This window comes from Schistocerca cancellata, chromosome 2, assembly GCF_023864275.1.
Source record: "Schistocerca cancellata isolate TAMUIC-IGC-003103 chromosome 2, iqSchCanc2.1, whole genome shotgun sequence".
Lineage (NCBI taxonomy): Eukaryota > Metazoa > Arthropoda > Insecta > Orthoptera > Acrididae > Schistocerca > Schistocerca cancellata.
In genome coordinates, this window is record NC_064627.1 from 235,802,081 (window position 1) to 235,826,244 (window position 24,164).

A 24,164-nucleotide genomic window follows, 5' to 3' on the forward strand; every position below is an offset into this window, starting at 1 on the left:
GAAAGCTCTTGACCAGTGTTACTCTTGCCATCTGTCAGTCATTGCTATTCAGGGTTCTCTGTATGCCCTAGAACGTGTGGATGCTCAGTGGCCTTCGTCTGGATGCCAGGCCTTATGAGGATCCTGGAAAATGAGCTCATTGATAGCCTGGCCAAACTGGCTCTTGAGATTGGTATTCCAAAAACAGACCTCTGATTAGTATTACGCCATCAAGTTTCAAGTGCCTCAAACATGGAATGGCTTACTCTGACTTCACCAAATAAATTACGGGTGGCAAAGGAGACCAAGAATCGGTGGAGGTCCTCCATGCAGTCCTCTCTCAAGACCTCTGTCGTTCTGTGTTGGCTTCACATTGGCCATACTTGGCTAACTCATTGTCATCTCCTGCCTAGTGAGGACCCATCCCACTGTCATTGTCGCCCTCATTTGATGATGGTCCACATTTTGCTGGACTGTCCGAACCTAACTGTACTGCGTGGACTCTTAATCTCCCTGACTCACTACCCCTGGTGTTAGGAGACTATGCCTTTGTGGCTGACATAGTTGTTCACTTTATCTGTGAAGCGCATTAGACCACTCTTTAAGGGACGGCCACTTAACCTTCTTGGCCCATTTAGGCATTGGCAGAACACTCTGTTGCATCCTGTGTCCAGACCAGACTGTGGCTGTCTAGGCTTGGTAGTCCATCCTGGTCCTCACCCTGCTTGCTCTTTTACACTTCTTCCATCTTCTCGCGTTGTGTTTTGGAGTTGTTCATCTTTTGTCCCTCTGTGCTTCTCTTGCTCTGTCCGTGTTGCTAGTCTTTTTCAAGGCAATCTCTGAGTGGAGTATCTCTGGTAAGTGGCAGATGCTGGGGACGTATGTACCTTCATTGCTTTCTGCTTTTGAGAGCTTCTGGTTGCCCCCTACATGGGGCTCCTTCCCTGCCTTTCTTCCTCTGTCTTCCTTTTTCTTTTTGTACCTTAACTCAACTTTGCTGACATTTGGTAGATGTTGGAGTTTTCACCCCTGGATTTTGCGTGGTAGGCTGTCTCTGATCTACAGTCGTATAGACCTCCCTGGTCGCAGAAAAAAGGATTGATGACGTAGTAGTTCTGTCCCTTTAATCATCCAACCAAACATACCTTGATCATAATGCCTGCATGCAGCCTTAATATCCCTGCAGTCGTACATAACAATAAGATTTTGTTGTTCTGCTTGATAAATTAATTAAGAGTATCTCTAGACAAAGTAAGTTTGTCTAATACAGTTTCTACAGATGTACTGAGGAAAGTTCTGGCTGAATAGCTTCTGTAGAGATTAAGGCTGGCCATAGTGCTTTCCTGTCTGGAAAACAGTTATTCATATCTATGTTTGAGCTTCTGATTTTGCATGTGGAGGGAAAAAAAGGAAAAAAGTCTGTTTTTGTATGTGAAACTAAGTTCATGAGCATTGTGTTAAATTTCTTGTGTAACAAATTTGTTTCACTGCATAATTTTTCAGATGTGCAAAAGTTGTAGTCTAAGATAACTTCTTATGTATATATGATTGTGAATTGTTCTGAAATATAAAATTTTGGTTCTGCTCAATGAGTAACAATCTGCTGTCTGTCACAAATTTCCTTGTCAAAGTATTACTTAAAATTCAATATACACAACCTGTTGAGTTTATTTAGATAGTTGTTTGTCCTAACCTGAATGAGCTAGTCGATATCTACGAACTCCAATGTGCTCTTTTTACCATATGTAGACACCAGAGTCAGAAAATTCAACAAAACAGTGATAAATACATTTGCATTTCATAAAGAGGCTAATCACTTAGCTGTTGGTCAGATAATCCAAGATATTCACACCAAAGGCAGGATGTAGTATGCTTGACAGAGGAAGCCATTGAAAATGTATTATTTCTTTGTGCATACAAATTTTGCATAAGAGTACATTATATATTTATGCACAGCCATTAGTGGTAGGACATACACCTTAATAGTTACCTAAGATTTTGAGCTAAATATCATTAGTTCTTCATAGTCTATAGAAAAAAGTTTCAACCAGTTGGTTATAGAGTCAAACGTTATGGAAAAAATTCTCATCTGTACACATTCCGTTGCTGTGTGCAGCAAAGATACTGTGCCTTTCCTGGCTCTGTACTTCAAATAATGACCATTTAAACAGAACAGATAGCTTGAAAATTGACTAGTTCCTCTTCAGAAGTTGTGATTACCTTCGGTTTATTCACAGTATTTTTATTTACCAGGCAATATTAATTTTCAGGCAATGGACAAGCTTCCTGGCAGCAGCATCGACGTCAGGTTATGTCTACATGTACTCATTCTACTACTTCTTCTTCAAGACAAAGTAAGTAAGCGGTTATAGTTATTCTTTAAACTAGGCGTTCTCACTGTATAGTGTTCTCCTCATCACTTAAAACATCCTTTTTATCAGCCAGACAGGGCTAAAATGGCATTGTGAAACAGGGCTAATTAGGTACTATCATCTTATCATGACTCTTCGATCTGTAGATTTTTTTTCCTCAGATGGCACCATACTTTCATAAAATTAGTCAACAATGAACCATCAGCCAGAATCTGTTCTAAACATTTATGTCAAATTATGCTTCTTGTTGTTTCAGTATCACGAGCCTTACTTTTTGTGTTTAAGAATTGGGTTGCCATACATCGAACAGCAGAGAAGCTGTCAAGTTATTGCTGTGGCTTTTATTTACTTCTTGATTTTTTAAACTCATTTTATGACTATTAAATATGAAAGCAGTTAATTTTATTTTTCATAAGAGACACTCGCGCTCTCTCTCTCTCTCTCTCTCTCTCTCTCTCTCTTTCTCTTTCTCTCTCTCCCCCCCTCTCTCCCCCTCTCCCCCTCTCCCTCCCCCCTCTCCCTCCCTCCTTCTCTCCCCCCTCCCCCTCTCCCTCTCCCCCACTGTCCCCCCTCCCCCTCTGTCCTCCACCCTTCTCTCCCCCCTCCCCTCAGTTCTCTCCTGCAGCCACGGCTGCAAAATAATAACACGAATTCTTTACAGGCTAATAGAAAAACTAGTAGAAGCCAACCTCTGGGAAGATCAGTTTGGATTCCGTAGAAATGTTGGAACACATGAGGCAATACTGACCCTACGACTTATCTTACAAAATAGATTAAGGGAAGGCAAACCTACATTTCTAGCATTTGTAGACTTAGAGAAAGCTTTTGACAATGTTGACTGGAATATTCTCTTTCAAATTCTGAAGGTGGCAGGGGTAAGGGAGTGAAAGGCTATTTACAATTTGTACGGAAACCGGATGGCAGTTATAAGAGTCGAGGAACATGAAGGGGAAGCAGTGGTTGGGAAGGGAGTGAGACAGGGTTTTAGCCTATCCCCGATGTTATTCAATGTGTATATTGAGCAAACAGTAAAGGAAACAAAAGAAAAATTTGGAGTAGGAATTAAAATCCATGGAGAAGAAATAAAAACTTTGAGGTTCGCCAATGACATAATAATTCTATCAGAGACAGCAATGGACCTGGAAGAGCAGTTGAATGGAATGGACAGTGTCTTGAAAGGAGGATGTAAGATGAACATCAACAAAAGCAAAATGAGGATAATGCAATGTAGTCGAATTGAATCGGGTGATGCTGAGGGAATTAGATTAGGAAATGAGACGCTTAAAGTAGTAAGTGAGTTTTGCTATTTGGGGAGCAAAATAACTGACGATGGTCGAAGTAGAGAGGATATAAAAATGTAGACTGGCAATGGCAAGGAAAGTGTTTCTGAAGAAGAGAAATTTGTTAACATCGAGTATAGATTTAAGTTTCAGGAAGTCGTTTCTGAAAGTATTTGTATGGAGCATAGCCATGTATGGAAGTGAAACGTGGACGATAAATAGTTTAGGCAAGAAGAGAAGAGCAGCTTTTGAAATGTGGTACTACAGAAGAATGCTGAAGATTAGATGGGTAGATCACATAACTAATGAGGAGGTATTGATTAGAATTGGGGAGAAGAGAAATTTGTGGCACAACTTGACTAGAAGAAGGGATTGCTTGATGGTACATATTCTGAGGCATCATGGGATCACCAATTTAGTATTGTAGGGCAATGTGGCAGGTAAAAATCATAGAGGGAGTCCAAGAGATGAATACACTAAACAGATTCAGAAGGATGTAAGTTGCAGTAGGTACTGGGAGATGATGAAGCTTGCAGAAGATAGAGTAGCATGGAGAGCTGCATCAAACCAGTCTCTGACCTGAAGACCACAACAACAAGAAGATTTAATTCAGCCTTCATTTCTCCTGTACATTCCAAGTAGTCTAGTGATTCTGAGTACTACACGTAGTGTGTAAATTGCAGCACGCAGAGGTAGGGAAAGTCCCACAGTGCACAGAATGGAACCATTGAAACATGGTGCTCCAGAAGAATGCTGAATTACATGGTTAGTAAATGAAGAGGTTGTTTGTCTTCACTTCAAAGACTGGTTTGATGCAGTCTTCACAGTAGTGTCTCCTGTGCAACCCTCTTCATCTTTACATAGTTGCTGCAACCTACATACATTTGACCCTGCTTACTATAATCAATTTGTCTACCCTCTACGATCACTCCCTTCACTTTTCATATGACTATTCCTTGTAGCCTTAGAATGTATTATCAGCTGTTCTCTTCCTTTAATTAAGTTGTACTACAAAATTATTCTCTGTGACAGCTGAAAAATACTTATAGTGGAACACAAAGAAGACAGAGAAGCTCCTCTCTAAAAGTTTCTGACAGAAGTGGGGAAACTAGCTGCCTCAGTCTTTATTCTGCCTTCCTCAGCAAACATTTTTGGCTTGTGAACATATTCACACTCTGTTAACAAAGTACATTCTAAATCCTTTTACCTTCTCTCTTTATAGTGAAGCCTTCATACTCAGTATCTCCCTCCCATTACCACTCTCTCCCCTCCAGTTCCCATTTTCTCCTTTTTGCTCTCTCTCCTATCTGTCCCTCCCACTGTCACTGTCTTCGTCTTCATCCCTTATCTCGCTCTTCCTTACCACTGTCTCCTTCTCTTGCCAGTTGCACTCTCTCTGTGTCCCACTGTCATTGTCTCCCCCACCCTTTTTTTCCCCTCCTCCCATTGCCACTCTCTCTTTCTTCTACATCTACATCTACATTTATACTCCACAAGCCACCCAACGGTGTGTGGCGGAGGGTACTTTACGTGCCACTGTCATTATCTCCCTTTCCTGTTCCAGTCGCGTATGGTTCGCGGGAAGAACGACTGTCTGAAAGCCTCTGTGCGCGCTCTAATCTCTCTAATTTTACATTCGTGATCTCCTCGGTAGGTATAAGTAGGGCGAAGCAATATATTCGATACCTCATCCAGAAACGCACCCTCTCGAAACCTGGCGAGCAAGCTACACCGCGATGCAGAGCGCCTCTCTTGCAGAGTCTGCCACTTGAGTTTGTTAAACATCTCCGTAACGCTATCACGGTTACCAAATAACCCTGTGACGAAACACGCTGCTCTTCTTTGGATCTTCTCTATCTCCTCCGTCAACCCGATCTGGTGCGGATCCCACACTGATGAGCAATACTCAAGTATAGGTCGAACGAGTGTTTTGTAAGCCACCTCCTTTGTTGATGGACTACATTTTCTAAGGACTCTCCCAATGAATCTCAACCTGGTACCCGCCTTACCAACAATTAATTTTATATGATCATTCCACTTCAAATCGTTCCGCACGCATACTCCCAGATATTTTACAGAAGTAACTGCTACCAGTGTTTGTTCCGCTATCATATAATCATACAATAAAGGATCCTTCTTTCTATGTATTCGCAATACATTACATTTGTCTATATTAAGGGTCAGTTGCCACTCCCTGCACCAAGTGCCTATCCGCTGCAGATCTTCCTGCATTTCGCTACAATTTTCTAATGCTACAACTTCTCTGTATACTACAGCATCATCCGCGAAAAGCCGCATGTAACTTCCGACACTATCTACTAGGTCATTTATATATATTGTGAAAAGCAATGGTCCCATAACACTCCCCTGTGGCACGCCAGAGGTTACTTTAATGTCTGTAGACGTCTCTCCGTTGATAACAACATGCTGTGTTCTGTTTGCTAAAAACTCTTCTATCCAGCCACACAGCTGGTCTGATATTCCGTAGGCTCTTACTTTGTTTATCAGGCGACAGTGCGGAACTGTATCGAACGCCTTCCGGAAGTCAAGAAAAATAGCATCTACCTGGGAGCCTGTATCTAATATTTTCTGGGTCTCATGAACAAATAAAGCGAGTTGGGTTTCACACGATCGCTGTTTCTGGAATCCATGTTGATTCCTACATAGTAGATTCTGAGTTTCCAAAAACGACATGATACTCGAGCAAAAGACATGTTCTAAAATTCTACAACAGATCGACGTTAGAGATATAGGTCTATAGTTTTGCGCATCTGCTCGACGACCCTTCTTGAAGACTGGGACTACCTGTGCTCTTTTCCAATCATTTGGAACCTTCTGTTCCTCTAGAGACTTGCGGTACACGGCTGTTAGAAGGGGGGCAAGTTCTTTCGCGTACTCTGTGTAGAATCGAATTGGTATCCCGTCAGGTCCAGTGGACTTTCCTCTGTTGAGTGATTCCAGTTGCTTTTCTATTCCTTGGACACTTATTTCAATGTCAGCCATTTTTTCGTTGGTGCGAGGATTTAGAGAAGGAACTGCAGTGCGGTCTTCCTCTGTGAAACAGCTTTGGAAAAAGCCATGCTTGGTGCAGCATGCTGTCTTTCTCTTCAACCACCAATGTCTACTCTTCACACATGTCCTTGGGGATGGTATGCTTGGGGTTTTGACCCTATACTGGGAAACTTTTGACATATGGGTATAGGAAATGGGGAAAATTGACACTTTTTTTCATGTTCACCAGTCTTGGGAGGTGGGTTGTTCAGATACCCCTCCTCACCCCCCAAGTCTCTGTATGACCACCTCTCATCTCTCATTCCTTTCTACTGTATCCTCTCTTTTGCTCCAACTGGTACTATCTTCATCCATCTCTCTTCCTATTTCACTGCCACTGTCTCTCAGTGACTGTCACTATTTCTCATCTCTGGGGCTCTCAGTGCTATTGTCTTCATCCATCCCTCTTTTTCTTTTACTGCCCCTCCCTCCCTCCCTCCCTCCCTCCCTCCCTCCCTCCCTTTTACCACTATTCTCTCCTCTACTCTCTTTCAGCACAAACATGTGAATATGTTCACATGCCAAAATTTTTGGTGAGGAAGGTGGAATGAAGATTGATGCAGTGGTTCCCCCGTTTTCTGTGCTCCAACAGGTACATTTTTCAGCTGCTTCCCTTCTTTTCCCTATTAAAGCAAGATGTGCAGCTTGTATGAAACAGATTCTATAGGTTAGTAAAGTTTTGACAGTTTATTTATATACTTCGACACTAGTACATACTTTGACATATATAAGCAACTAATAGTTACATGTGATATAAGGTTAATACAAAATTATCTCCCAGCCAATGCATGTTCACCTAACGCTGCTTTACATAAAAATTCACAACATTTTTAGGCTACATTTACAGTATACAAAAGAATGTGGTGTTTGATTTGAAAGTACAAAGAATTTCATGTGACAAAATAATTTTTTGTAAGGTGCTTACGCTGCCAGGTGGCACCATCGAATAATTTCTAGGCCTAGACAGCCTGTATAGGCATGAGGTGCCCATTATATAGAGACACCACATCATAAAGATTTATTGGTGAAAAAATGATGACTGAAAACATAGTTTGGTGTTCTCGGAATGCTTACCATGAGTTCACAACGTCAGTTAGTACACTTATGCCTCAGGCTGGCTAATAGTACATATTTTATGCACATAAGTATGGTTACTTTGATATGCTGAATTTCAGTAATGGATAATTTTGACAATTTTCCATGAACAGAAATTATAGAATTTTGGTAACCAAAAATCATGGTGCCTTTTTTTTTTTCCAGTGGGGATTTTGTCAAGAACCACCCATGAAAAAATGCGCTTTTATAAGCAATTTAGTGCCCACCCTAGGCTACGTCTATTGCAAAAGAACCAACTGATTTTCTTAATTTGCGTTGGCTGGAGAAAATGTGTAATGTTTAAATTTTGACCGTGTACTGTATGATAGCATCAGTATGCCTGTTTCTTCTTCAGTATGCCCACTCTCCTGTTAGGTATACAAATGATTACTAGGTGAAGGGCTATCCAAAATACTTGGCACCTTATCTCTATGATCAGTAGAATACAAGATGTTACCACCTGAAAAATCGGATTTTAGCGCATGGCTCTGTGAAACGTACTGATATAAGTTATCCAATCTACCCATCTAATCTTCTGAGTTCTTACAACTGGGAAATCTGGGAAGAACCTGGAAATGTTTTCATGGAGAAAACCTCAGGAATTTTTGAGAATTTCGGGAATTTTTCATTGTTTTCAATTAAATTTTTGTACTCTAATAAAGAATTTTTCTTTAGCCCACTATTGCAGAATAATACAGCAACAGTAAAACATAAATGATATAATAACACAAAAATAAAATTTAAATTGCAAAGAAAATGCACACAAGTGTCTGCCAACAGTAAAATACGTCAAAGACTTTGGGATGTAGACTTTGCGACACTTGGTAACAAAAACTGCTTTCAATGAGTGTGACATCACAACTGTTCAAATTTCTAACAGGTCGTGGGAAAATATTCTGAATGGTGGTTTGAGAAGCATTACTTTCGAAGTAAATTTCCTTTTATGCTAGATGAATTGTGTTACATGTGAGAATGTGTGATGAATTTCTTAAATCATGGAACTTTTGACTCTCATTCAAAACTTAATGCTTTAAGTACCACTCACTCAGAAAAATTTTGGGCCCAGAAGACCAGCCATGTATGTCATTACTTAAAATTTTACTGGCACCTTTGTGTTTGATATATCTTGAAGGATAACACACGCTAAAAAAAGACCAACGTTCAAGGTTAGTTTTTCATATTTATTTTAGTTCTTTCGTAGATTACAAATTATACTATAGTGAAGGTTAGAAGTAAAATTGTCCTTAAAAATGCAAGGACAGTTCTAGAGCAGTTTCTCATATAATTGGCCTTTCTAAGGAAAAGTTGAAGTGCTCGATGGAACATATATTCAGCCAGGTAACCCATGAAATGTTTGGTGTATGGAAGTGAAATTTATAATCGTGCGTGTCAGAAATATTCAGCTGCTGCAATTTAAGATGTGCTCATAGTATCCTGCTAACCACACCTTCAGAAGAAAAAACAGCAAAAATTTTTGACGACCAATGTTGTGTGTGAAAGCTTAGCTTTTCCTGTAGCTATACTGTATGTATATTAATTTAAACCATTAACTTCTCATAATTGTGTGTACGTGCTACTTTACAGTGATGTTGCTATTGGCTGTGTCCTATGCTCTGAATATCATGGGTTGGCTAGATTGCATGACATGAGCTATGATTGGCTGACAAAACCACATTGCACAATGCAGTCTCAGTATCAGTGCTTTGGAAGCTGCCGTGCTGTATGTGACGGAATTTTTTAATAAAAAAAAAATGTTGTGTATATGTTGCTGCTCATCAAAGATATTTCTGAAATACATTGTTTTTACTGGGTTTCATTTCCTAAAGTGCCGGGAGGTTCTATACTGCTGTATAAAACCTTTATCATTCAAAGGATTGATAAGTTCTACAGCTCTGGTGGAAAGTATTTTGTTACAGAACATGGAAAAAAAATACTTTCACCTGTCATGTAGTGTATTTTCACATGGGAAAAAGTGTATTTTTAACTGGGGGGGGGGGGGAGGGAATCTGCTTTTTTTTGTCCACATTCAAAAGCTTCTAATCTCTTGTCTGAGCAACAACTATTTTCAGAAAAGACTTTAACATTTAAATTTGTATTCAGTGTAACAAATTCCTGTTTTCAGATACACTTTCCTTGCTATTGCCAGTCTGCAGTTTCTGTCTTCTTTACTTTGGCCATCATCAGTTGTTTTGTTGTCCATACAGGAAAACTCACTAATAGAAGTGTGTTATTTTCTAGTCTACTTCCCTCAGCATCACTTGATTTAATTCAGCTACATCCCCTTATCCATGTTTTCCTTCATTATTATAACCTCTTTTCAAATGTCATATGATCTCCCAGGTCCTTTGCTGTCTCAGACTGAGTTATAATGTCATCAGCAAACCTCGAAGTTTTTATTTCATCTCTCTGAAGTTTAAATTTTCATTGTCATTATGTGTATTGAATAATATTGGGGATATGCTACAGCTCTGCCTTACTCTTTTCTCAGTACCATTTCTTATCCTTGGACCCCTAAAACTGCAGTTTGGTTTTGGTATGAGTTGCTCTTGGTATTTTATCTGTACCACTTTCCAAGTTCAAAACAGTTTATTCCAGTTAACAGTGTTAAAAGAATTTTCCAAATCTAGAAATGCTGTAAATGTAAGTTCCCTTTCTTCATTTTATCTTCTAAGAAAAGTTGTAGGGTCAGTGTTGCCTTGTGTGTTCCAACATTTTCCTACAAATCATGTTGATCTTATTCCCTGTTGGCTTGTAATAGTCTTTACAGTCTTCTGTAAATAATTCATGTCAGTATATCAAACAATGGAAAATCCAGCATGGAATGTAACAATATTATGAAAAAGAAAGTCGTTAATCACCATATACTGGAGATGCTGAGCCGCAGATAGGCACAACAAAAAGACTGTCACAAAAAAATGTTTTCGGCCATTAAGTCTTTCATCAACAATACACACACACACACACACACACACACACACACACACACAAGTCTGAGGTGGTTTCAGTTGCCTGAGACTGCAGTCGTGTGTGAGAGTTGTGTTTGTATGTCTATTCTTGAAGAAGACCTTAATGGCTGAAAGCTTTATTTGTGACAGTCTTTTTGTTGTGCCTATCTGCGACTCAGAAAGTCTGCTATATGGTGAGTAGCAACTTTCCTTTTCATAATATTGTTTCCATGTCAGTATATTGCAACCATGACTTATTACACTTACAGTTCTGTAGTATTCACATTGGTTAGCACCGATTTCTTTTGAATGGTATTATTACTTCCTTCTTGACATGCGAAGATATTTCGCCTGTCTCATATGTCTTGGTTACCAGATGGTATAGTTAAATCCTGGTATGTTTTCCCAAGGATCTCAGTAATTCTGTGGGAATGTTGTCTGCTCCAGGTGCCTTCTTTTGACTTGCATCTTATAGTGCTTTGTCAAATTCTTCTCGCTGTACCTCCCACTTCATCTTCATATGTAGTTAGCTGACATAAGTTGATCTCTTGTCAGTTGCAGTGGACTGTGCATGGCAGTTTCGTGGGCCTACTGCAACCGACAAGGTAATGCGATTTTCTAAATGTCTCTATAACAACACCTAATTGTTGTTACAGCTCTTTGGGGGGCTACTGTTTTTGCCTGCAGCCATTAGTGCTTTGCAGTAAGCTGACATAAATGCTACTGGCTGTCAAGGATGTTCATACTCTGTCTCAACTATAATTCTTCCCTTAACATAACATTGTCTTAAAGTTTGCTTCTTTTGTGTAGTTCTTCTCTGTATTACTTCTACCTTTCAATCTTTCCTCCTTTGTGCAGTGCAGGCTTCCAAGCTGAGCTCTTGTTATTCATAGAACTACTTCTTTTTTCTCCAGAGGTTGCTTTAGTTTTCCAAAAGACAGCATCCATAATTCCTGCAGACAGATGTGCTTCAGCAGTTATGTATTTCTGCATTGCCATTTTGCACTTACTGTCAACCTCATATTTTTTTATACATCTGTATTCTACTTTTCCAGCTTCACTTCCTGCATTTTTATAGTTTCTCCTTTCATCAATTACATTAAATATCTCATGTGTTATGTAAGAATTTTACTGCACTTTGTCTTTTTGCGCATTTGATCATTTGCTTCTTCACAATCTCATCTTTCAAAGTTACCCATTTGTCTTCTGTTGTATTCCAGTTCCCTGTTTGTCAGCCATTGACTAAGCTGCCTTTCAAACTCTCAACAACCAGTGATTCTTCTTGTTATCCAGGTCCCATCTCTCTAATTTCCTATATTTCTTCAGTTTTAACCTACAGTTTCTAATCAGTAAATTATGTTCTGATGCCACATCTGGCTCCACAGATGTTTTGCAGTTTAAAATCCGTTTTTGAAATCCTTGTGTTACTACTTGAAACCTTTCAACATTTCCAGGTCTTATCCAAGTATATAGTCTTCTTTTGTCACTTTCTGAAACCAAGTGTTGGCAATGATTAAATTATTCTATGTGCAAAATTCTACCATACAGTTTCCCCTTTCATTACTTTCTGCCCAGTCCATGTTCTACTGTTTGTCCTTCTTCCTTTTCCTGCTACTGAATTCCAGTTCCTCATCCCTCTTCACATCTCTGTTAAAGATTTTAATAATTTCCTGTATCTCATCATACATTGTTTCGTCTCCTCATTATCTGCAGAGTTAGTAGGTGTATGAACTTGTACTACTTTGCTGTCTGTGTTTGCTATGATAATGGATTCACTGTGTTGTCCAAACTAGCCTCATCCACATTATTTTCTTATTTTTTGTTAGAACTCTTCACATGACCATGTTGTATTCTTTCTGCCACTGCACTTCACTAATTCCCACTGTATGAAGGTTCAACCTATCCATTTCTTTGTTTAAACTGTCTTAACATGCACACTATGGGTCTAACATTCCACACTATATTCTGTAGACCGTTTATTTTTCTTGATATTGTCCTCCTGAGCAGACCCCATAGGAGAGATCAAAAAAGGGGACTTAATAATGCTGTAATATTTATCAAAGAGGATGCCATTGAGAGAGAGTGGCTGTTGGAGGGAGGAATATCAGTGCCTGAATCAGTAACAGTCCAAATAGATATAAGATGCAGTCATTAGGTAGACATGAAAAGACTTGGGCAAGATATATTAGTGAGGAGAGATACACAAATCATTGTATGGCCTAGTGACTACAGAAGTGACAAAAGAAAGATTCCCATATTTTTTACAAATAGAAAACATTGTTTAATGTTATTAATTTATACATAATTGAGAAGCTTAAACTTTTGTCATTTTTCAACATAGTCTCCATTTTTTTAAGACACTTTTGAAGACAGTGCTCCAGCTTTTCTATTCCTAAGTCGAAGTAGTCTCCTCCCAACCTATTGAGGAAGTGTGATCTCTGCTTGGATTTCATCTTGAAGCGTTTGCCATCTAAGTGTCCCTTTAGCTTGAGGGAAGAGGTGATAATTGCTGGGGGCTAAGTCCAGGCTGTACATGGAATGGGGCATAGCAGTCCACACAAATATCTTCAAAAGCTCCTGTGTTTGAAGAGCGATGTGGGGTTGAGTGTTGTCTTGAAGAAGCACTACTCCCTCCATTAGTAGTACTCTCCGGTGATTCTGAATTGCTTCCGGATGATGGTCAGTGTTTCACAATATCTGTCAGAGTTTATTGTCATCTCAGGTAGCATGCAATCAATGAGGATACCCCCTTCCGATCCCAAAACACAATTGCCATAACCTTTCATGCCAACTGCGTTTGTTTGAAATTCTTTGGTGGCGGTGAACCAGAGTGACACCACTGATGAGACTGTTGTTTTGTTTTGGGGGTGTAATGAAACAGTTTCATCTCCCGTGATGATGGAGTCAAACAACTTCTCCTTGTTGCCTCCCCACCTCACATTGTTGAAGAATCTTTAGAGCACAGTCAACGCGTTGCTCCTTGTGTCTGTCAGTCAGCATCCGGGATACCCGGGGTACCCAACGTTTTTGTTCAAGTTCTTTAATTGTGCCGTGGGAAGCTTCACGAATGCTTTCAACAAGTTCACGGACAGTGACCCTCCAATCTTTGAGCAGCTCACTGTTGATTTTCTGAACAATCGCATCCGAAACTGGTGGTTTTCCACTCTGTTCTTCATCATAAATTTCCATGTAACCCTCAGCAAAAGCCCTGCACCATTTGCTGACATGCATGAATGGTCATGCACTCTTCACTGTAAACTTACGTAAATTGCTGATTAATCTCCACAGATGGTAACTTCCTTGTGTGGAGAAACCAGATTACTTCTCAAACCTCGCACTTGGCAGGAGTGGCGATCAACACTTCCATCTCTGACAGCTGCCAAGCTAACACTGAGCAACATTGCAAATCACGGATGGGTGGGCTCTTAGAGTGGGGTAACCACTGCGCACGGCACTGTTGTCGGATTTAGTCTAGCACCGTCCCTCAAGGCTGTAGCTCATTGAGAACCTTATTTTTGGTACAACCCCCGTAATACCACAGAGAACCTGAAACCAATTGTCATAAATAGTTCTGGAGATAGATTGAAAGTTGCTAACATACACTCATCTTAAAGTGATGAAAGAACCGTATCAAAAATGACAACAGGTATTGAAATTATAAATAAATTGGTCTCTGGATATGATGCTAGTTTTCAGTTAGCATACTGGACTTACTCTCGGGAGTATGACAGTTCAAACTCGCATCCAGCCATCCTGATTTAGGTTTTCCGTGATTTCCCTAAATCGCTTCAGGCAAATGCCGGGATAGTTCCTGTGAAAGGACATGGCCGACTTCCTTCCCCATCCTTCGCTAACCCAATGGGACCAATGACCTTGCTGTTTGGTCCCCTCCCCCAAATCAACCAACCAACAAACAATGTAAGCAATCAGCTAATTTTCAATTTCCTTATTGATTATTGGTTTCAAGACTATCAGCCCTATCTTCAGATGCATCTTCTATTTATACATGTAATCAATGTCTAATTAACTGTGGGATTATAGCTTGCTGATCATCAGTGCGTCACTGATCAACAGCATGCAACAAATCTGTGTGTACAATAACACAAAACTGACACCGTAGCAGTCAGCAGTTGTAGACTACTGCCAATCACTGTGGTGTCAAGTTTGTGTAGTGGTGTAGACACAGGTTTGTTGCACGTATTGTTGATCAGTGATGCCAGCAAGCTGTGGTCCCAGGGAAGTTAACCTAGCATTGATTAGATGTATAGGTAGGAGGTGCAGTTGAGCTGGTAGTCCGGAAATCAATACTGCAATAAAGAAATTGTAAAGTATCCTTGCAGCCAGAGGCCAGTTCATTTATAATTTCAATTCATCACACAGCTGCCTTCTGTTACAATGTGAAATTTAAGTACGATGGATATTGTCTTATTAGATTCATTCAACAAATACATCATCAAATCTCTTGCACAGAAAATATTGTGTGATCTTTGCTTGAAAACATAATTTCACAACTTCAAAGTTTCAATTACTATATTTACACACTTAATTTTGCAGTACTTTATAGGTAATAGATTTAGTTTCACATTTATCACTGTTTACAATTTTTCTACATCACTGAAATACTAGATCTCTTGATCATGATGTTGCCACACTGCTTTGTATTTTTTTTAACAAGTTCCATAATCCAGTTTCTGTTTCACAGCTCTCAAATAGTATCTAGTAAGTTTTGCGCAAATTAAAATTAACCTTTATTTTCCACTGAATCAGTCATACAATTTTTATGGCAGTTACTAGTGTCTGTCTAAAGCTGCCTATGTTATCAGTTGTGGAAGGAATAAAACCAGTTACTATGTACATTACAATTGTAAACCATAAAACATGTTCATATATCCATTTGTTGCTAGTCACATTAGGGCAGCAGGTACTGCTGGTTGCATAGGTAGCTTCATAGATTTTAAGATAGTTTTGTTAGACTAAAACTAGCATAAAAAATATGCAACTGTAATGGTGAAAGAGGGTAATTTTGATATCACACAGCATGTGTGACTCTATACCCAATAAATATTTCAGGAATAATAGTTTTGTGGAAGTTATTTGATTTCTTTACTTTTTTACTTCATTTTCCTGTTTTGGTTCTTGGAAGGTGTTGTTTAAAATGACAAATCATTTTAATAGTATGAAGGCTTTCGTGACCGGATGACATATCTTCTGGTAAACCTTCCAGGATGTAAGGTCGTGGTCCATGAAACTCTTCAGCTCCTAACGTTTGGACAGTAGCACTACAGAATTGCTAGACAGTTTTATCCGTGACGAGATCACGATCGATAGTTAAGTTTTATCTCTGACAAAGATTATCTCTGCATATCACATGTAACTCTGGCCCACTTTCTACAATATATAAGTCGCTCTCAGACGTCCGACCCGTCAGTCGGCAAGACTCACCGGAGGAGAAACACCCCTCTGAAGATGGAAGATGTCCAGCGCAGCTCTGGATGAAACGTTAGGAGCTGAAGAGTTTCATGGATCACGACCTTACATCCCGGAAGGTTTACCAGAAGATAAATCATTTTAAGTTAAGGTGCTGAAAGTAATTGTTTACAGTGTCATTTGCTTTTTTGTTCACAGGATGTATGGCCTGTTCCAGACAGCTTTCTACTTTGGTTACATGGCACTTTTCAGCCTGGCCCTGGGAATTATGTGTGGGACTGTTGGCTACGTTGGCACCAGCTTTTTTGTCAGAAAAATCTATTCCACAGTGAAAATTGACTAAATTTTGAAGTGCTGAAATTTATGTATCAGTTTAAACAATGAAACATAGTTTCAGTATGAAACTGTTTTATATTTTGTGCTGTGTGGAAGCTAATTTCTGCAAATAATTTCCTTCCACAAAGAAAAGAAATGATGGACCAAGAAATTTAGAGCAAAGTTGGAAGCATCTAAATGTGTGTTAAATTATAGAGAATGTACTGCCATTTTTTTATTGTGTGGATAAAAAATAGCCAGTGTTTGAGAGAAGTGCTTAATTTACGGAACTGAGAGATGGTATTTCATATAATCAAAAAATGAAGCAGATCAAAGGATGTGAAATGCACAACTAATGAAAGCAAGTTCTTGATGACTGTTTGTACAAATAGATTTTTATTTTTATTCATTTTTGACTCCTTTTGTGCAGGACACCATAAATATCACGAAACTTTTAAAATTTCATCAGCTGATTCTCTGAGTCTTTCTCTCTTTTCGTTGTTAGCTTGGGACAAGAAAAACATGTACATAATTTAGTTTGAACTGTGGATTCATTGCATTTTTAAATATTGTAAGAAGTAACTGAAGAAAACTGAAAAGTAAAATTGCCCTGCATCTAAATCTGTGTAAGTGGTTACACTCAGTTGGTATTGAGTGCGTTTGCGTGTGCACGTGTGCGTCGTGGATGAATGTACAGCTGATTTTTCATCAGTTAAAGTCTGATGTACTTTTAGAACTTTTTTCTCTGTTGTAATGATAGATTAAAGTGTGCATATAATCTTAATATTCCTCTTGTTGGTTGCTTTTTTTTAAACTGTATATAATGAGGACAATAGTTTAACCATAGGTAGTACTGCTATCCTTCACCAGTTTGTATGAATGAAAGAAATTTAAAAATCCTTTTATTACAAACACAAACACATTTTCCATAATCAATCAGCAAAATGTTTGTTTTAATGCCATTCCTCTTTTTTAAATTGTAATATGCAAAAAGTGGACAAATATGAAAACTGTACAACAGAAATTGGTAATATATCAAAAGAAAATAGTAAGAATGTATGAGTAGATGGGGTGCCTTTTTCTGTAGTATACGTTTGTGTGCATGCAAAGTAAGACATCATTCCAGCACATATGGCACTGACTGTTACCTCTGCTGAAGGAAAACATATTAATAATAAACCATCTTTTAAATACCTAAAAATAAGGGATATGATTGTGCTCTGCTGTGAGACAGATGATGTGTAAACTGGAGAATGCTATATCGAACTTGTGATACCTGCCTTAATGTAGCTTGTTTTGGTGCTGTAGAATGTAGAGTATTGAAGAAGTGTCAGACTGCTGCCGAATACTTGTACTGTACAATGTATGCATATGAAGGTTTGGAAGGCTGTATTGAATATAGGAGGACTTTCTTATTAATTGTGACTTACTTGCTAGTCATGTTAGGATGGTGACTGTTTCTGATCTATGATTGATTGGCTAACATAATGTACCATGTTTTAAAATGGTTACTTTATGAAGATTGTGTAAAATTTGTAAATGTAATTCCATTTGAGTAAGTACCTCTACACATTCTAAATAAAGTTTCCGTATACTTTTTTGTGATTTTATAACACATTCCCGTGTTCAGTTTATAACTTAAAAGAAGAGATCTTAACAGTTGAATTTTGTGCACCTCACTACACCCTTTGTGACAAGTCAGTAGTACACATTTTTGTATGTTGCCACTGCAGGTTGTAGTACAAATAACTGAAACAGTTTGTTTGTTCAGAACTTAAAAACAGGAAAGCTGTGATAGACCACAAGTGGAATATTTACTTAAAATATAATAGCTTCGTGGCTTAAATCCTGATTACCTTCAGATTTTTGTCGCAGCTACAAAGTGTTCATTTGGCATCAGTGTGACTGATTAGCAGTTGCGATGTATACAAGGTGGCCAATGTATGCCATTTAAATATTTATTTACTTATGTTGTTATTTGACAGTAGAGAAAATGTGGCATACTTGTGTAACTGTAAAAACAAAGAAATGGCCTTGCTTTTGTGAGCAACTGTTTTGTAACAGTTCTGTATTTTACTCTGGTTATGTAAATTACTGTATTTTAAATATTTAATTTGTGCACTTTTTTATTGTTTGAATTATCTGCATAGGATGGTTGAAAGTTTTACACGTTGTCTTCAGTTATCAATAGTTGTTCAGGATAAAACTTCAGATTATGAAATAAGTATAGGCAAAACTGTGGAATCCCCTCTATTCAGATCATGTAATTCCATTTTCATTAAAAGTCTTTCATGTGTGATTCACTGCAGGACTGTATAAGGCTCTGTTAAGTACCCAGGTAGGCTCCCCTGATATACCTGGAAATGACACTGTAATCTTCTTTTGTCATTGCACAATGAACAAAGTTGTAAGAATAAATAAAAATCTACATACTAATATATGCTGTTGAATATGGCTCGCCACCATATAAGAAGTGGATCTCAGTTTACTTGAGGATTGCTACTCATTGCACAAAAGAATGTGAATGAATTGAGTAGTCAACAAGGAAGTTGATAATGAAGCTTTTGAGATATAGACTACTCCGCATATGGCAAGTACATAACCTGAAAAAAGTTTCATTGAAGTTGAAGCCAGTAGACATTCATGTCTGCTCATTATATATATGGAAACACAATGCATATTAAGAACTATTAGGCGTGCCACGAGAATAGGAAAGTTTTTCACTCTTTCACAAGTGAGAATGATTGAATGCAATGGAAAATAATTACTGAACTCTTCAGGATTAAAGCTCTTTGGTTTTTACCTACATTAAAAGAATGTAAATCATAAACAAGTTATCTCTTAAAGAAATTCGGTATGTTTACTCATCCTTTCCCAGCACAGGAGTTCTGAGGAAACAGGATGTAATGGTGTGAGTTATACCAAGAGTACTTTCTTTTTAGCTTCTTATGATGATGGGTTCGAGCAGGCAGTACTACGTAAGTCATAAATTAAGATGTACTGTGAAATTAGATAACTTGAACCACTTTCAGTATTGTTTCACTCGTTTTCCATTCATGCAGAAAAATTGATTTAACTGCAACCAAAATGTGAGTTTCAAGAGAAAGAAGATCCTGCTGGGAAAAGTCGGAGTACTTTACTTCTATAGAGTAGATTTTTAAAAATATATTGGTATGTCAAGGGAGGAAGCTACCAGAAACTGTGAGACTTTATCAGAACTTGTAGACTGGCGAGATTGAGTCATTGTAGAGTGCCTTTAACAGTTAAGTCGTTTCAGAATGTATGGAAGAAATTATTTAAGGAGTGCTGGTAATAATACTGTGTTGTGTGGGTATTTACCAAAAAATGCCAAAAATGTTTTCTTTAATAGACTTCTCTGCAATGTTCTGTTGATCAGACAACAACACTACAATTGCCAGCGTAATTCCATCTGCTGAAATAAATATTGTTAGTTGCCCCTAATTTTCTTCTAGGATTTCATACATCTCTCCTGCTTCATTCTCTAAAATGTCATTCTGGACCACCGTCAAAGTTTTTTTTGCAGTGTTTCATCAGTGAGCCAGGGTTTCTTTATATTTCCTTGGCATCAAAGATAAAACTAAACTAGAACAAAATGACCTTAGTTTCTTTACAGATGCTACTAAATTATGAAAAGATATTCACTGTCAGATGAATGTAGCTTCAGATGCATAAGGGTACTTTTAACTCAAATTTCAAGTTACCCCATGTATGACTACACAGCTAAAAACCTAAAATAATAAAATTGTAAGGAGATGGAATCGTTGTCTGATATTTATCTTCAGGAGGTGAAATTCTAAGTATTGCCGAGAGGCAGAAATAAAGGTACTAAAAAAAAATCTTAGCTTTCGGAGCTTTTAGTTGCTTCCACAGGGAGGAAATGTGGCTAAGTTGGAGAAGGGTAAAAAAAGGGGCAGCTTGGCAAGACCCCAGGATGAGAGGTACCTATCCTTTCTGAGGAGGATGAGGAAACATCTTTGCTTCACTGGTCCCTCTTGTCCTGGATGCTACGTGATCTGCCCTTCCTTTCTTCAATAGTTACATTTTAAACCTAATAATGAAGTGCTGTGTCACTAATGTTTGAATTTTTCTAACAGGTAGAATATAAAAACAACACAGTCAACATAGGTAAAACAAATGTCTGCATGAAGCCTTGTATGGGATTTCATTTTATCATTGGTGCTCAGTACATGTATTTTATTAACGGCTGAGCATCAGTTTGCAGATTACCAATAAACTTAATCTCAGATCAAAAGATGCGAAAATTTTTAAAAGATATATTTTTGGATAATAATACATGTACTTCGTATTTCTGGTATGGCATATGTGAATGTAAAAAAAGCTATAGCTCAGCGTTATTCACTGTCATCTAGCAAAAACAAAGCTCAGAATAAACAGTTAGAAAAACTGTGCTACAACAAGGAAATTAGAAAGCATGTGAGGGTGTGATGTGGAATCTCAAACAAGAAATAAATACAAACTTTCTGTTTTAAAGAGTGTTTAACAATTGGAATGTTCGATATGAGCTTTGAATTCCTGATCTTATTGTGCTGTTCAGGAGGAGGCAGTGAATAAGCTAGAAGATACAGCCAGGTGGGTAAGAAACAAGTCTTTGGGAATGTAAAAGAAATGAGAGACCTAATTTAAAATGGAACATAAAAATGATAATTCGACATGATTATTCAGTCACATAGTGTTCAGAATAATAGAAGTCAAAAGAGGAACACACACTCAATGAAAATCAGTAAAAACCAATAAGAAAAGTGCTGGGGGGAGAAACTGGCAAAGTATCAAACTAGGTCAGAAAAGCTAATTGTGAAGAAAAGGAGATAAAAGCAGAAGCTAAACAGCAACACCTGAATCACAAGAAATTGAGAACTGATAAGAACTAGCAGTGTATCTTAAAGTAAATTCTCACCCACATTTTGTTGAACCTATTACATATTTCCTATATCTGAAAAGGATAGACTGCTACTCAACACACACACACACACACACACACACACACACACACACACACACACACACACACGTGTCAAACTGCATGCAGGCACAATGGAAAAGTGCCATACATTTAAGCATTCAGAGTCCTTCAGAAAAACGCGTGCGCGCGCGCGCCCACACACACACACACACACACCCTACTGTCTCAGGGCCACAGCAACCGGAAGCAGTGGCCATGTATGTAAGTTGTGCTGGTGTAGATCCATTATTTGATACTGCATATATTTGCCATTTAAAGTTTTAGTGAAGGATGATGGGCCAATATGAAACATGGTTGCGTTTGTACTGATACATAATGTTGCTCTCATGTGTGGTACTGTCACTGATGAAATAAGGATACGATTTAGTTTTATTGTTATGAAAACATGCTTCATATTACTAAGCTGGGTATTGTAATGAAGCTTTGGATTTACTTAAGCCTCAAATTTAGAATATTTATTGTTACTTGAAGACCATGCTCAAGGCTTATAAAACGCATTTGCTGTATAGTACAGATCATCAGTTGATGTTGCATTGTACACGAGTATAGTAGTTTAGTCATCATTTCATGGTCATCATATTCACTTTGATGAGGAACAGTGTTGCTTAAAGTCTCGCAAAAAAAAATCTGGGACTGAAACAACTCACAAAATTGAGGAAAAGCAACCACATACCTGTAGTCGATTAATGTGTGGCACAGGCGCAAATGCAGTAGCAAGGAGGGTACTGAGTAGATTGAGGAGGGAGCATTAGACAAGCAACTCTGAGTGGCAAAATGATGTCAGAAAAGGTTAACTTTCGTAAAACAGGGGAGGGGAGGGAGGGGGCAGGAGGAATGTGAGTATAAGATCTGGAAAGAGGAAGTGTGGTATGTTAAATGACTGAATGACTGTAGAGGGAAGAATGAGGGTAAGTATAAGCGAGTGGGAGGTGGATTGGTGTCTTACATCAGGAGTGTTACATGAATGGAAGCCAATTCTCATCCATGCAGTTAAAATGAGCCAGTAGTGGAGGGAGGGTCCACACTGCACATGTACTGAAACAGCTGTGGTCATCCTTGATATGGTGTGCAGAATGTTCAGTAACTGATTGGTAAAGTTTGCAGTTAACAAACAATTTTGTAGTGCCAATTCATGCTCAACAGCTGTCTAGTTGTCACATAATGATGCACAGATGGTATATAATGTAACTGCTCTCACACACAATTCTACCTTCTATAATGTAGGAAATATTTGTGACTTGATTGCGGAAGAAAGTGGAGGGGGGATGTATAAGAGAGGTTTTGTTACACTTAGATTGTGAACAGATGGAATGATTTGGGGTGCGCAGTACTGGAAGCAGGCTTGGCTTGTGGGTAGAACAGGATGTTTTGCATGTTGGTTAAGTGACAAAGTACTACTTTTGAGATGAGGGTAGGATTTTGGATAAGATATCCTTTATCTCGGGACTTGATGGGAGGTAGTTAAAGCCTTGGTGAAAAATGCAGTGAAGTTTTCGCGAGGCCTTCGTGATAAGAAAAGTAGTGATCAGTGACTGCTTCACAATGACTACAGGGTTGATGGTACTACAGGAATAACTGGCATTTGTTTTTGGGCTAGCTTGGCAGGATGCTTGGAGTCTGTAAAGGTGCTGGCATGGTTATTAGCATATTTGGCTGACTCCTGCTTCCCACTGCAGATGTAACATTCACTGGTGCCAAGACAGTAAGCGAGAGCCATTTTAATGTAGAATGAGTGACAGCTGTCAAAGTGGCAGTACTGTCCGACGTGGACATAGACTTTTATGGAGTTATCTGAGAGGCAGAAATTAAAATATAGGACAGTAGATCACTGACTCGAGAAGGACGAAGTAAAGAAGTTTGGAAGTAGATATTGAGGTTCTGAAGGAAGGAGCAGAAACTGTTTTGCACAGGTTAGGAAGGTGTCGTCAATGAATCTAAACTAGACAAAGTAGATGGGAAGGATTCCTTTAAATGTACCATAAACAGAGTAACATGGTATGGTGCCATGTTGTATATAGATTTGACCTTGGAAAGAGAAAGAATTATGAGTCTTAAATGTAGTTGGCCAGAAGTATACAGATGGTGATGGTAGGTTTGGTGTCAGGCTTTGTTTATGATTGATATTTTTTTCAGTCTTCATCCTGTTCCTGCCACTGAAAGCCACCTGTCTCCCCACATCCTGCCTCCCATTACTTCCCGACTCTCACCCATTTCGTATGTTTATCTGTACCACAGCTGCTACATTATTATCCTTGGCTGTTGTCTGACCTCGTTGCTGTACTTGTTCAATATCTCACTCCATATGGCTGAGAAAATGCATGCTCTTGGTTGTGTTTATGTTTTCCATTACCTGTCTGGAGTATGTAAAGATGTTTTGAGCTTAGTTTTAATTTTTACCTCTTGTCTTGCAGTTTTATCCTCTTTTGTTTACCTTCAGAAGAATGTTGCACATATTACTGTTGTCTTTACCATTCACATTAATGACCTCAATTCTGACTTTTGCTATTTTGTGTTACTGAATCTTCACCTTCAGCCATTCATGAAATACTAATGTGATAATTTGTTTTGTTTTGACCTGATTTGTTTTATTAGGGATTCCTTCTGTGAATGTCATTTGGTATTTTGTTGTAAATAAGAAGCTCGCCCAATTTATGGGCAAGAAAGATGGAGAGGAGGAAAAAGGCCACATGACAAACTG

General features: G+C 38.5%; 1 protein-coding gene across 1 annotated transcript in view; it reads left to right on the forward strand.

Annotated features, from left to right (window-relative positions):
• LOC126161574 (transmembrane 9 superfamily member 3) overlaps nucleotides 1-18,772 on the forward strand; it is a 102,734-nt gene extending 83,962 nt beyond the window's left edge. The window contains exons 10-11 of the mRNA XM_049917514.1: nucleotides 2,250-2,333; nucleotides 16,348-18,772. Coding sequence (XP_049773471.1) covers nucleotides 2,250-2,333; nucleotides 16,348-16,492 — 229 coding nt within the window. The 3' untranslated portion in view covers nucleotides 16,493-18,772. The remainder of the gene's footprint in view (nucleotides 1-2,249; nucleotides 2,334-16,347) is intronic.
• Nucleotides 18,773-24,164: the final 5,392 nt, after the last annotated feature.